At 47.8% G+C, this 14807-nt stretch overlaps 1 protein-coding gene across 1 annotated transcript in view; it reads left to right on the top strand.

Annotated features, from left to right (window-relative positions):
• The window catches only part of ankar (ankyrin and armadillo repeat containing), a 306667-nt gene that overhangs the window by 13098 nt on the left and 278762 nt on the right, over positions 1 to 14807 (top strand). Inside the window, exon 3 of the mRNA XM_085984217.1 lies at positions 10361 to 10798. Coding sequence (XP_085840343.1) covers positions 10361 to 10798 — 438 coding nt within the window. The remainder of the gene's footprint in view (positions 1 to 10360; positions 10799 to 14807) is intronic.

The raw sequence follows: 14807 nt of genomic DNA, 5'->3' as shown, positions 1-14807 counted from the left end.
TACACCAGTCACTGAAGGCGAGCATGCAGGTGCAACAGGCGGTCAAGAAGGCAAACGGTATGCTGGCCTTCATAGCAAAAGGGTTAGAATACAGGAACAGGGATACCTTGCTGCAGCTGTACAGGGCACTGGTGAGACCACACCTCGAGTACTGTGTACAGTTTTGGTCGCCTCATCTGAGGAAGGATGTTCTTGCCATGGAGGGGGTGCAGCGGCGATTCACCAGGCTGATACCAGGAATGGCGGGAATGACCTATGAGGAGAGACTATGTAGTTTAGGGATGTACACACTGGAGTTTAGAAGATTGAGAGGGGACCTCATAGAAGTGTATAAAATTCTGACAGGTCTAGACAGACTGGATGCAGAAGGAATGTTTCCCTTGGCGGGTGAGAACAGAACTAGAGGACATAATTTAAGGATAAGGGCTAAACCATTTAGGACAGAGATGAGGGGGAATTTCTTCACTCAGAGAGTGGTGAACCTGTGGAACTCATTGCCACAGAGGGCAGTGTACGCCAGCTCATTAAATATATTTAAGAGGGAATTAGATATATTTCTACGGGCAAAAGGGGTTAAGGGTTACGGAGAGAAGGCGGGGACGGGATACTGAATTAAAGGATCAGCCATGATCTCATCGAATGGCGGAGCAGGCACGAAGGGCCGAATGGCCTACTCCTGCTCCTATCTTCTATGTATCTATGTATCTATGTAAGACAGACCACAGGTTGGTTGGTGTGAGAAATTGAAGGTGCCACATTAATGCGGTAGACGCGCTCTTGTGAGCTTGGGACAGAGTGGAGAGAGCTTTACTCTGCATCTAACATACTATATATTATGTAAGAAGTCACACAACACCAGGTTATAATCCAACAGTTTTATTTGAAATCACAAGCTTTCGGAGCGCCGATCCTTCGTCAGGTGAAGTGGAGAGATGCCTATAGACACAGATTATATAGTCAGAGAATAATGCCAGATGATTACAGGTAATCTTTCTAACTGCCATTTATCATACCTCGGCAGAGAGATAATCACAGCAATCAAAGGTGTGAATGGTGTCCAAACAGGTCAGTCAGGAAAACATTACATCAAAGAACAATGAGGTGGGGTCACAAGGGGTAAAATGTTGCAGATGCTGGGGTCTGTATGAAAAACAAAAAACAGTCAAAAAACATTTTCTTTGCTGGAAATCACAGCAGGTCCGGCCGCATCTGTGTAGAGAGAACAAGCCATCGATGACTCGAGTCTGGATGACCTTACGTCAGGTGGGGTTACATGTAGCATGACATGAACCCAAGATCCCGGTTGAGGCCGTCCTCATGAGTGCGGAACTTGGCTATCAGTTTCTGCTCTACGATTTTACATTGTCGTGTGTCTCGAAGGCCGCCTTGGAGAATGCATACCCGAAGATCGGAGGCTGAATGTCCTTGACTGCTGAAGTGTTCCCCGACTGGGAGGGAACACTCCTGCCTGGCGATTGTTGTGCGGTGTCCGTTCATCCGTTGTCGCAGTGTCCGCATGGTCTCGCCGATGTACCATGCTCCAGGGCATCCTTTCTTGCAACGTATGAGGTAGACAACATTGGCCGAGTCACATGAGTATGTACCATGTACCTGGTGAGTGGTGTCCTCACGTGTGATGATGGTATCTGTGTTGATGATCTGGCATGCCTTGCAGAGGTTGCCGTGGCAGGGTTGTGTGGTGTCGTGGTCGCTGTTCTCCTGAAAGCTGGGTAATTTGCTGCGAACGATGGTCTGTTTTAGGTTAGGCGGCTGTTTGAAGGCGAGTAGTGGAGGCGTGGGGATGGCCTTAGCGAGGTGTTCGTTGTCATTGATGACATGTTGAAGGCTGTGAAGAACATGGCGTAGTTTCTCCGCTCCGGGGAAGTACTGGACGATGAAGGGTACTCTGTTGGTTGTGTCCCGTGTTTGTCTTCTGAGGAGGTCTATGCGATTTTTTGCTGTGGCCCATCGGAACTGTCGATCGACGAGTCGAGCGTCATATCCCGTTCTTACGAGGGCGTCTTTCAGCGTCTGTAGGTGTCCATCGCGTTCCTCCTCGTCTGAGCAGATCCTGTGTATTCGCAGGGCTTGTCCATAGGGGATGGCTTCTTTAATGTGGTTAGGGTGGAAGCTGGAGAAGTGGAGCATCCTGAGGTTGTCCGTGGGCTTGCGGTAGAGTGAAGTGCTGAGGTGTCTGTCTTTGATGGAGATTCGTGTGTCCAAGAATGAAACCGATTCTGAGGAGTAGTCCAGGGTGAGTTTGATGGTGGGATGAAACTTGTTGATGTTATCGTGTAGTCTTTTCAGTGATTCTTCGCCGTGGGTCCATAGGAAGAAAATGTTGTCGATGTATCTGGTGTATAGCGTTGGTTGGAGGTCCTGTGCAGCGAAGAAGTCTTTCTCGAACTTGTGCATGAAGATGTTGGCGTATTGGGGTGCGAATTTGGTCCCCATGGCTGTTCCGTGTGTTTGGGTAAAGAACTGGTTGTCGAAGGTGAAGACATTGTGGTCAAGGATGAAGCGGATGAGTTGTAGGATGGCGTCTGGAGACTGGCTGTTGTTGGTGTTGAGTACAGAGGCTGTTGCAGCGATGCCGTCATCGTGGGGGATACTGGTGTAGAGTGCCGAGACATCCATCGTGGCGAGGAGTGTTCCTGGTTCAACTGGTCCGTGGGTGCTGAGTTTCTGTAAGAAGTCTGTAGTGTCGCAACAGAAGCTGGGGGTTCCCTGTACGATGGGTTTCAGGATGCCCTCGATGTATCTAGAGAGGCTCTCACACAAGGTTCCGTTGCCTGATACGATAGGACGTCCGGGTGTGTTGGCTTTGTGTATCTTTGGGAGGCAGTAGAAGTCTCCCACGTGGGGAGTACGTGCGTAGGATGCTTTGAAGGTCTGGATCGAAGGTCTTGATCAGTCTGTTGAGTTGGTGGGTGTGTTCTTTGGTCGGATCTGCGGGTAACTGTCTGTAGTGTTCCTGGTTGTCTAGTTGTCGGTATGCTTCTTTGCAATAGTCCATTCTGTTCTGTATGACGATGGTAGTGCAGGGGTCCCCTGTGGCCATCCCCCTCTCCAACAGATACACCACTTTGGGTACTGTTGGGGGGGGTGGCTTATCAGAGGAAGGCAACAGCAGCCAACTTCCTAGCACCGGGGTGGCTCTGCTTCACAGAATGGGAGGAAAAAGAGGGGTAGAGCTATAGTAATAGGGGATTCAATTGTAAGGGGAATAGATAGGCGTTTCTGCGGCCGCAAACGAGACTCCAGGATAGTGTGTTGCCTCCCTGGTGTAAGGGTCAAGGATGTCTCCGAGCGACTCCAGAACATCTTGGAAGGGGAGGGTGAACAGCCAGTTGTCGTGGTGCATATAGGCACCAACGATATAGGTAAAAAGCGGGATGAGGTCCTAAAAGCGGAGTATAGGGAGTTAGGAGATAAATTACAAAACAGGACCTCAAAGGTAGTAATCTCAGGATTGCTACCAGTGCCACGTGCTAGTCAGAGTAGAAATAGAAGGATACTTCAGATGAATACGTGGCTAGAGGAATGGTGCCAGGGGGAGGGATTGAAGTTCCTGGGACATTGGAACCAGTTCTGGGGGAGGTGGGACCAGTTCAAACTGGATGGTTTGCACCTGGGCAGGGCTGGAACCAATGTCCTAGGGGGGAGTGTTTGCTAGTGCTGTGGGGGAGGGTTTAAACTAAAATGGCAGGGGGTTGGGAACCTGAGCAGGGAGACAGAGGAAAGGGAAACAAGGATAAAAGCAAAAGATAGGAAGGAGAAAAACAAAAGTGGCAGTCAGAAAAATCAACAGTTTAAATCAAACATGGCCACAGTAAATAATAATTCTAATAGGTCTAAGAGTGTTAAAAAAACAAGCCTGAAGGCTTTGTGTCTTAATGCGAGGAGCATTTGTAATAAGGTGGATGAATTGGCTGCGCAAATAGAAGTAAACAAATACGATTTGGTTGGGATTACGGAAACGTGGCTCAAGGAAGGCCAGGACTGGGAACTCAACATCCAGGGGTATTCGATATTCAGGAAAGATAGGCAAAAAGGAAAGGGAGGTGGGGTAGCATTACTGGTTAAAGAAGGGATTAACACAATTGTAATGAAGGATATTAGCTCTGATGAGGTGGAATCTGTATGCGTAGAATTGAGAAATACTAAGGGGAAAAAAACGTTAGTGGGAGTGGTTTATAGACCTCCAAACAGTAAGGCGGAGGTTGGGGATGGCATTAAAAGAGAAATTAAAGAAGCGTGCAATAAGGGCACTGCAGTCATCATGGGTGACTTTAATCTACATATAGATTGGGCCAACCAAATGAGTAACAATACTGTGGAGGAGGAATTCCTGGAGTATTTACGGGATGGTTTCCTGGACCAATATGTCGAGGAACCAACCAGAGATCAGGCCATCTTAGACTGGGTATTATATAACGAGAAAGGATTAATTAGCAATCTTGTTGTAAGAAGCCCCTTGGGTCGGAGCGATCATAATATGATCGAATTCTTCATTAAGATGGAGAATGAAGTAGTTCACTCGGAGACTAGGGTCCTCAATTTAAATAAAGGAAACTATGATGGTCTGAGGAGCGAGTTGGGTAGGATTGATTGGGGAATGGCACTCAAAGGGTTGATGGTGGATAGGCAATGGCAAACATTCAAAGACCGAATGGATGAACTACAGAATTTGTTCATCCCAGTTTGGCATAAAAATAAAACAAAAAAGGTGACCCAACTGTGGCTAACAAGGGAAATTAGGGATAGCATAAGGTCCAAGGAGAGGGCATATAAATTGGCCAGAAAAAGCAATAATCCTGAGGATTGGGAGCAGTTTAGGATTCAACAAAGGAGGACAAAGGGATTAATTAAGAAAGGGAAAATAGAATATGAGAGTAAGCTTGCAGAGAACATAAAAACTGACTGTAAAAGCTTTTATAGATATGTGAAGAGAAAAAGATTGGTGAAGTCAAGCGTAGGTCCCTTGCAGTCAGAATCGGGGGAATTTATAATGGGGAACAAAGAAATGGCAGACCAACTAAATACATATTTTGGTTCTGTCTTCACAAAGGAGGACACAAATAACCTCCCAGAGATGCCGGGGAACATAGGGTCTGATGAAAGGGTGGAACTGAAAGAAATCAGTATTTGTAGGGAAATGGTGTTCGGAAAATTGATGGGACTGAAGGCCGATAAATCCCCAGGGCCTGATAATCTACATCCCAGGGTACTTAAGGAAGTGGCCCTAGAAATAGTAGATGCATTGCTGGTCATCTTCCAGAACTCGATAGACTCTGGAACGGTACCCATGGATTGGCGGGTAGCTAATGTTACCCCACTATTCAAAAAAGGTGGTAGAGAAAAGGCGGGGAATTATAGACCGGTAAGCTTGACATCGGTAGTGGGGAAAATGCTAGAGTCCATTATAAAAGATGTAATAGCAGAGCACTTGGAAAGCAGTGACTGGATCGGACAAAGTCAACATGGATTTACAAAAGGTAAATCATGCTTGACTAATCTACTGGAATTTTTTGAGGATGTAACTGATAAAATAGATAAGGGAGAACCAGTGGATGTGGTGTATTTGGACTTTCAGAAGGCTTTCGATAAGGTCCCGCATAAGAGATTAGCGTGCAAAATTAAGGCACATGGGATTGGGGGCAAGGTATTGACTTGGATAGAGAACTGGTTGGCGGACAGAAAGCAAAGAGTTGGAATAAACGGGTCGTTTTCTGAGTGGCAGGCAGTGACTAGTGGGATACCGCAAGGATCGGTCCTAGGACCCCAGCTGTTCACAATATATATTAATGATCTGGACGAGGGAATTGGATGTAATATCTCCAAATTTGCAGACGACACAAAGCTGGGTGGGAGGGTATGCTGTGAGGAGGATGTCGTGAAACTCCAGCACGATTTGGACAGGTTGGGTGATTGGGCAGAAACATGGCAAATGCACTATAATGTGGATAAATGTGAGGTTATCCACTTTGGTGGCAAAAACAGGAAGGCAGATTATTATTTGAATGGTAATAGATTGGGAGAAGGGGAAGTGCAAAGGGACCTGGGTGTTCTTGTACACCAGTCGCTGAAGGTAAGCATGCAGGTGCAGCAGGCGGTTAAGAAGGCAAATGGTATGTTGGCCTTCATAGCAAGAGGGTTCGAGTACAAGAACAAGGATGTCTTGCTGTAGTTGTACAGGGCCTTGGTGAGACCACACCTTGAGTATTGTGTGCAGTTTTGGTCGCCTTACCTGAGGAAGGACGTTCTTGCCATGGAAGGAGTGCAGCGAAGATTCACCAGGCTGATACCTGGGATGGCAGGAATGACGTATGAGGAGAGATTGTGTCGATTGGGCTTATACTCACTGGAGTTTAGAAGATTGAGAGGGGATCTCATCGAAACCTATAAAATTCTGTCAGGCCTGGACAGACTAGATGCAGGAAGGATGTTTCTGATGGCCGGGGAGTCCAGAACCAGGGGTCATAGTCTAAGGATAAGGGGTAAGCCATTTAGGACTGAAATGAGGAGGAATTTCTTCACCCAGAGAGTGGTGAACCTGTGGAATTCTCTGCCACAGAGGGCGGTGGAGGCCAGTTCATTAAGTATATTCAAGAAAGAGTTGGATATATTTCTTAAGGATAAAGGGATCAAGGGATATGGGGAGAAGGCAGGGACCGGGTACTGAATTTGGATGATCAGCCATGATCTCATTGAATGGCGGAGCAGGCTCGAAGGGCCGAATGGCCTACTCCTGCTCCTATCTTCTATGTTTCTATGGCTCCTCCTTTGTTGCTGGTTTGATGACGATGTTGCGGTTGGTCTTGAGAGCGTGGATGGTGTTGCGTTGTGCTCGGGTAACATTCTGGACTGTCTTGTGAGTGCGGCTGATGAATCTGGCATTGATGCATCTCCTGACAGCTTGAGCATACATGTCAAGCTTAGGGCAGCGACCCTCCGGAGGGGTCCAATTTGACTCTTTCTTCTTCGGTTGCTGCACTGCGGATCCCTCTGCTGTTCCGGATCATTGGTTGTCTCATTGGGTTCGCTGCTGACATCTTGGGATTTGTGGAAGAATTCCCGGAGCCTCATTCTCCTGATGAATTCCTCTGTGTCTGCTGCGAGACCGATGGGGTCCATTTTGGTGGTGGGGCAGAAATTGAGCCCTCGGCTGAGAACTTCAATTTCATCTGGTTGAAGGGTGTGATCGGACAAGTTGACGATGGACTTACCCTTGGTTTCAACCATGGTACCGGGGGAGGCTTGGTTGCTGCTGGTGGTGATGCCGAGTTTCTCAAGCTTCCTGTTCTTGTTGTGCATGTAGGCAGTGTAGTTCCGTTGCCTCGTTTGTTTGGCGGTGTCTCGTAGCTGGTAGCCAACTATAGCCAAAACTGATAGCCAAGTTACGCACTCATGAGGACGGCCTCAACCGGGATCTTGGGTTCATGTCACGCTACATGTAACCCCACCTGACGTAGGGTCATCCAGACTCGAGTCGTCGTTGGCTTGTTCTCTCTACACAGATGCAGCCGGACCTGCTGTGATTTCCAGCAAAGAAAATGTTTTTTGTCTGTTTTTGACCCCAGCATCTGCAACATTTTACCCCTTGTGACCCCACCTCATTGTTCTTTGATGTAATGTTTTCCTGACTGACCTGTTTGGACACCATTCACACCTTTGATTGCTGTGATTATCTCTCTGCCGAGGTGTGATAAATGGCAGTTAGAAAGATTACCTGTAATCATCTGGCATTATTCTCTGACTATATAATCTGTGTCTATAGGCATCTCTCCACTTCACCTGACGAAGGAGCAGCGCTCCGAAAGCTTGTGATTTCAAATAAAACTGTTGGACTATAACCTGGTGTTGTGTGACTTCTTACATTTGTCCACCCCAGTCCAACACCGGCATCTCCACACCATGACTATATATCATGCTTCAGTCCTGTTCTAATTTAAGATATATGTGTGGTAATACCATATAAAATCAGATGAGAGATAAATATAAAGTTTAGTAGAAACTAATAGCTATTTATAAACCACAGTACCGACTGAAACTCACTGCCTGAAAGGGTGGTAGAGGCAGAAACACTCAGCACATTGAAAAAATACTTGGATATGCACTTGAAGTGCCATAACCTACAAGGATACGGACCAAGTGCTGGAAAGTGGGATTAGGCTGGATAGCTCTTTGTTGGCCGGCACGGACAAGATGGGCTGAATGGCCTCCTTCTGTGCTGTAAATGTCTATGATTCTTTGTTTCTATGGGCTCGAATTTCCAAGCTCCGTGGAGGCGGGTTTGGAGGCGGGAGTGGGGGGAAATTGCAGAATCGGGGGGCACAAACCCTTCCCACCTCCATGCCCGTTTCCCAGGAGGCGGGTACCCGACCTGTGCTGGGAGCCGCCTCCCCGAGGCGGGAAGGGGATTAATGCCAATTAACTGACTGTTAACAGGTAGTTAACGGGCAGTTTTTGGCCTAATCCCTATTTTTAGCCCTGAAGTGTGGGCTGCCCGACGGCTCCGAACCACGCCAAGTTAGCGAGGTGGACTGTCGGGCTGAAGGGGTTGGAGGGTTTGAGATGTCCGGTGTTCAGGTGAGTGATGGGTGCATGAGTGCAGAGGTAAGTGTTTGGTGTGTGTAAAATTTTTAAATAAGTTTTACTTACCTTTACTTACTAATGCAGGCTTCCTTCCTTCAGCTCTCGGGAGTCCCTCATCTCACCGGCACAGAAAGCAGAATGGCCGCGAACTGTTAAAAGTTGCAGCATTCTGCTTTCTGTTCTGGAGAGATTTCTAACTGAGCCTGTGGAGAAGGACTCAAGTTAGAAGTCAGATTGTCAGTGTTTGACAGCTTCACAGGACTGTCAAATGCTGATATTTCATCTGTCAAAAGCTCTTGACAGATGAAATGTCAATCCCTGACGTCACCTGTAACCGGTTGTCCCTTAATTGGCCTGCTGAGCCCGCTGGGTGGGCTCAACAAGGTCAATCAAGGGAAAATCGCATGGGTTGGCCACAAATCGATGGAGGTGGGACTACAACCCAAAAAGTGGGAGTCCCGCCTCCATCACGTCCCCATTGACAAAATCCAGCCCTATGAGTATGAACAAGTATAATAATATAAATTACCAAAAAGTTTACTTTTTGTAACAGAACACAAAAGGCACGATCTTGCCAGCCCTGGGGAGGCAGGTATGGAGGCGGGACTGCCGAGAAAATAGCAGAATCTGGGGGCGGGTGCCCAACCCGCGTCCATGCAATCTTGCCAGGAGGCAGGTAGCCGTCCCGCGCCGGGTCCCATCTCCTTGGAGGTGGGAAGGGATTAAAGCCACTTAACTGCTTGTTAACAGGTAGTTAACAGGCAGAAAGTAGGCTTATCACCATTTTGACCACACAAGTGCGGGCTTCCCGAAGGCTCCGAACCCCGCCAGGGTCACCGAGGCGAGTAGTGGGTCTGCAGGGGTCGGGGTGGGGGGGTACAAAAGTGTGCTGTGAAGGTAAGTGATGGGTGCAAGTGTGGAGAGGTAAGTATCTGAGGTAAGTGGAAAGTGGCATAGTGGTTAGCACTGTTGCCTCACAGCACCAGGGACCCGGGTTCAAATCTGGTCTCGGGCGACTGTCTGTGTGGAGTTTGCACATTCTCCCCGTGTCTGCGTGGGTTTCCTCCGGGTGCTCCGGTTTCCTCCCACAGTCCAAAGATGTGCGGGTTAGGTTGATTTGGCTATGATAAATTGACCCTTAGTGTTAGGGGATTAAATACGTGGGGTTACGGGGATAGGGTGGGATATGTGTTGGTGCAGGCTTGATGGGCCGAAATGGCCTCTATCTGCACTGTGGGGATTCTGTGTGTCTGTGTGTGTGTTAGAAAAAGTGTACTTACCTTTGTTTCTTCCTGCAGGCTTCAGTCAGTGGGTATGCAGAGAGTCTCACACCTTCGCGGTAGAGATGACAACTGGCCGTTGCATTCTCCAATGCAACAACCATCTAATTTCTGCAAAAGAAATGCAGAGAATGTCAGTTTGACAGCTTCACAGAGCTGTCAAACGATGATAATTCACCTTCTCTGCAACCGGCTTTCCCTTAATTAGCCTGCTAAGCCCGCTGGGCGGGCTTAACAGGGTCAATCAAGGGAAAATAGCGTGGGTTGGCCAGAAGTTGATGGAGGCGGGACTGAAACCCGACAAGCGGGAGTCCCGCCTCCAAAGGCTCCCCATTGGCAAATCACCCCCAAAGTCTGGGACACTTATTACTGCACAGTGGGCTGAATTACTTCTTTCTGTACTGTAATTTCTACGAGTTCTACATTCCAAATAAATAATGCAAAAAATATTTCTAATAAAGAATTTATTCCTTGTAATGTAGGTCTTCTAGATATTTCGACTGATCCCGACTTCGAAGGAATCTATAGTGCTGATGTAGACTCTGATCCAACATATGATCCCAACTGCTGTGTGGAAATGCAGTTATTTATGAAACATGTGAACAACGTTTTACTGCAAATCAACCCTCACATCACCTGTGTTAAGCAACATCAAAATATGTTCATGTATGAAGCAGCTTATACCCTTAGTAATGCTGTAAGACTTACAGAAGAAGAAATTGATTTAGTAGCCTACCAGAGACTACAGCAGAGGCTGATTCTCCAGCAGAAACTTGTTGAGAAGTACCTGATGAGAAAAGCAGAGGTCCACAGAAAAATCACCTACCTCAAGCTAATTGCCTTCCTAATACCTTTTCTTATTGCACTGAAGGGGAAGAGGAAAATTCCAGATCTGAGTAGGCTCCTACCTCCATTTTCTGGTAAACATTACCATTAATAACACCTTGTTTTATAACTTCTGCAAACTAATATATAACATTAGAGATGGGAGTGGGCGTATAACTATCAGTGCCTCTTTTAAAAAGTAGACAATTGAAACAAATATGGTTTAATGTACCCTTTTCTGTGTGTTTCTGCACCTAACATCAATTGGAGGACTGGAATAAAGGGAAAAGAGCTCAATTAACATACACATTAAAATGATAAGATTGCCAAAGCACTCCAGATTATTGACAATAATAATTCTTTTTTGAGACTATTTTAACCTCTTATTTCCCCCAGAGTCCTTTCTAGGTCATGTACCTCTTGCTCTTAGAAAACGAGAGAGGTGGCCTGCAGCCAGGCCAACAGAAGGTGTATGAGAGTGAAGGGTCTCCATCTGATTTTTTCCCTTACTTTGGCTTCTGCTCTATATCTCCTGCAGCGGAATGGCTGTGATCACAAATTCAGATAAGTGTGGAGACTGAACTTGCATTCCACCACTCTGTTATGTTGCAATTCCTGTTCCAGCATACAAGAACAAAGTTTTATCCTGGCTATCAAGGGATATGGAGATTGGGTGGGAAAGTGGAGTTGAGGTCGATGATCAGCAATGATCCTATTGAATGGCAGAGCAGGCTCGAGGGGCCGTATGGCCTACTCCTCTTATTTCTTATGTTCTTATATTAATAAGTCCTTCACCTTGACAGGCATTGATAATTCCCCCAAGTCATTAGTGCTTAATCGAAATAAATATATCTTTGAAAAGACAAAGAAAAACAAAAGGGTTTCAAATTTAATTACATTTCTTTGTAACTTTTTTTAAACGAGGCATTCCTGATGAGACTGCCTCTTTTAACATCCCATCACTAACATCTTGGGACAAAATAGAGAGATTTTTGCTGTCTTTTTTTTCAAATAGTTTTTTGTTGTATACTTAAAATAAGGGTATATCAGTAGTGGAGTGACCTATTTTTTTAAATCATTTAAGAGATTTGGGCATCGCTGGCAAGGCCATCATTTATTGCCCATCCCTTATTTCCCTTGAGAAGGTGGTAATGAGCCATCTTCTTAAACCGCTGCAGTCCGTGTGGTGAAGGTACTCCCACAGTGCTGCTAGGTCGGGAGTTCCATGATTTTAACCTGATGACAGTGATTGGGATGCATCAAACAAGTGGGCCCCAAAAATGGACAGGCCTTCTATGGCAATCCTGCTGAAATTCCAGAGGGAGTGCAGCAAAAGATATGGGAAATAGGCCTTGACCTAAATATGGCAGCTCCCGGCCTCCGCTCATAGTTTTGGGGGAGTCTTGTCTACAACGGAACCTCCATCTGCCCTAAACATGGTTTCCTGCTTCGAAGAAGCAGGGCCAGGCTTGTACTCCTGAAGGAAAGTGGCTTGGACCCACCTCTACAAACTTGTAAGTACAAATCTTTTTTGTAACTGTGGCTCCTCTCTGCTTGGTGGACAGTTTCTTTGTTCCCAAATGGGGCACAGGGTCACAGACCTCTCCCCCACCAACCTCCACCCTGCCCCAACAAGGTACAGACACTGGACTTTCTGGCAGGGTGGGCTAAGCAGGTGCCAGAGATGTGTCCATAATGGCATGGGTGTCCTGTTTCCAAGTGGGGCACACATAACACGCTCGCTGACCAGATATAGATGCTGGATTTCCTGGTAGTGTGGGCCAGGTGGGCACCCGAAATGTGCCAGCAATGGCACAGGTATCCGCCAGTTCCGTGCAAATTAGGTGCCCTCCCAATAATCATGCAAACTCTGGTGAGGTCAGTGGCACATGCGAATTTGGTCTAGTGGTCCAAAGTAGAATGTATTACTGTGAAATTGTGGAAACTACTACTAAGCGAGTTGTAATTGGTGTGTTGTATCAGAGACTGTAGTATGTCTGTAGTTAGCAGATTGTAACACACTTTAGCCTAGAAATTCGAATTACATTGCTGGATTTTGCACTGCTATTGGCTGCCTCATAGATAGTTTGACTGCAGTCATGGGTGGTCTGGTAGGGCTGCCTTCAGGGCTGAAGGACGAGGGAGAGCAGCAAGAAAGACAGCAGAGGCCAGGAGCAGCCTCTATAAAAAGGATGAGGAGGAGGGCACTGTGGAGGAGACCATATCCACAGCGGGTATTCAGGGAGCACTTCTCCTACATTAACTTTGCTGAGAAGTAATGTCTGAGGTGCCTTCACTTCACAAAGGAGGCGGTCACCGAGCCATGTCACCTACTGCACCCACAACTGGAGCCTCGTATCAGGGCATGGACAGCACTGCATGTGGCTGTCAAGGTCACAGTGGCCCTTAATCTTTCAAGCTGCAGCAGCTAACATCAGCGACATCTCACAGTTCGCCATCCACTGCTGTATCACCATGGCTCTCTACACCAGGAGGAATAGCTGCATCTCCTTCCCCATGGGCCCAGCAAAGCAGGACGGCAAAGTACTTGGCTTTGCACGCTGGCTTTACATCCTTCACCACTCCCTTAATTCTGCATTAAAGAACATTCAAACCTTTCAGCCAACTTCTCTATCAATAAATAAAAACAGTAAATGCTGGAGAAACTCAGCAGGTCAGGCAGCATCTGTGAAGAGAGAAACAGAGTTAACGTTTCAGGTCGATGACCCCTCGTCAGAACTGGAAAAAAGCAGGAAATGGAACAAATTTTTAAGCAAGTGAAGAGGCTGGGAAAGGGGGGAGGGGATGAAAGAAAAGGGAAGGTCTGTGATAGGATGGAAGGCGGAAGAGATTAAGGCCTAGAAATTCATTATAGCAACTTTTGGGGCGGTAAAGTCGGGCGGCCGCTAAAGTTTGCGCCCGGCGCAAATTCGAGGCCACTTCCCCGATATTCATTAGCTTCGCCCTAAGAGTTTGCTCGAGCGCTAAAACTGGCGATGCACGCCTCTCTTTAGGCGCTAAGCCGGAGGTGCTGAGCGATAGCGCCGAGGCCGGGCGCAGCGCAGGTGCGGCCATTTCTTGATTGACAGCAGACACCCTGGCGCCGGCCAGCTCTTAAGGGGGAAGGGTCAAGTTGGTCTGCTGCCACGCCCTGGATAGTGGAGCCCTCCAGCTAGGCCTGAACACTGCTGCTGGACCCAAATAGCGCCTGAAACCATGGAGAAGGCCTGTGAACGAGCGCAGCGCTTCTCAGAGATGGATCTGAGGGTGCTGGTTGGTGCTGTGGAGAAGAGACGCCATATTTTGTTTCCGGACAATGGCAGGAATCCGCCGGCCCACGTCTACCGGAGAGCCTGGAGGCATGTCGCCACCAAGGTGTCATCCAACAGCGAGGTCCCCAGGAGCGGTGTCCAATGCCGCAAAAAGCTGAATGACCTCGCCAGGATTGTCAGGGTGAGTACCCTTTCCAGTGTCCTCCTCATCCTTGCATATGCACCTCACATTATGGGCAAAGGGACCTGAAAGCCCTAATGGCCAGCCCTCATGCAGCAGCTATGGGACACTCATGAACATCAATTGCACATTGTGCACTTAACACACTGGCCAGGCTATTCGACCATGGGAGGCAGTGCACACAAGATCAGGGCTACACACTGGCCAGGCTATTCCACCATGGGAGGCAGTGCACACAAGATCAGGGCTACACACTGTACTTAGAGGCCGTCCTTTCTCTTGCAGGCCAAGCTGGCCAATAATAAGAGGAGCCGGAATGCGACCGGGGGAGGCGGCCCCCAGATCCAGCCGCTCACCGAGCTGCAACATCGCGTGGAGCGCATCATGGGTGCCCGGGTGATTGGGCCCGTTGCATCTGGAGATGCCGACCCTGTTCTGGGCACCAATGGTAAGGACATCACCTTTTGGACCTCTCTTGTCCCACTTGCGCATCAGATCTACATCCTTTGCCACTGTCCGACCAATGCGCTGAATGCCACCACTCATGCATCCCTCGCTGACGCCCTCTCCTCACTCTAAAGCTACTCTTGTGCCTTCCTGCTTTCAGATGGTGAGGAGGAGGTCCCTGAAGTTGCCAGTGACAGCCCCTCA

Source organism: Somniosus microcephalus, chromosome 4, assembly GCF_052327205.1.
Source record: "Somniosus microcephalus isolate GS21.2 chromosome 4, FLI_Smic_1.0, whole genome shotgun sequence".
NCBI lineage: Eukaryota > Metazoa > Chordata > Chondrichthyes > Squaliformes > Somniosidae > Somniosus > Somniosus microcephalus.
Note: the sequence above shows the minus strand (reverse complement) of the source record. Positions and strands in the feature narration are given on the sequence as shown.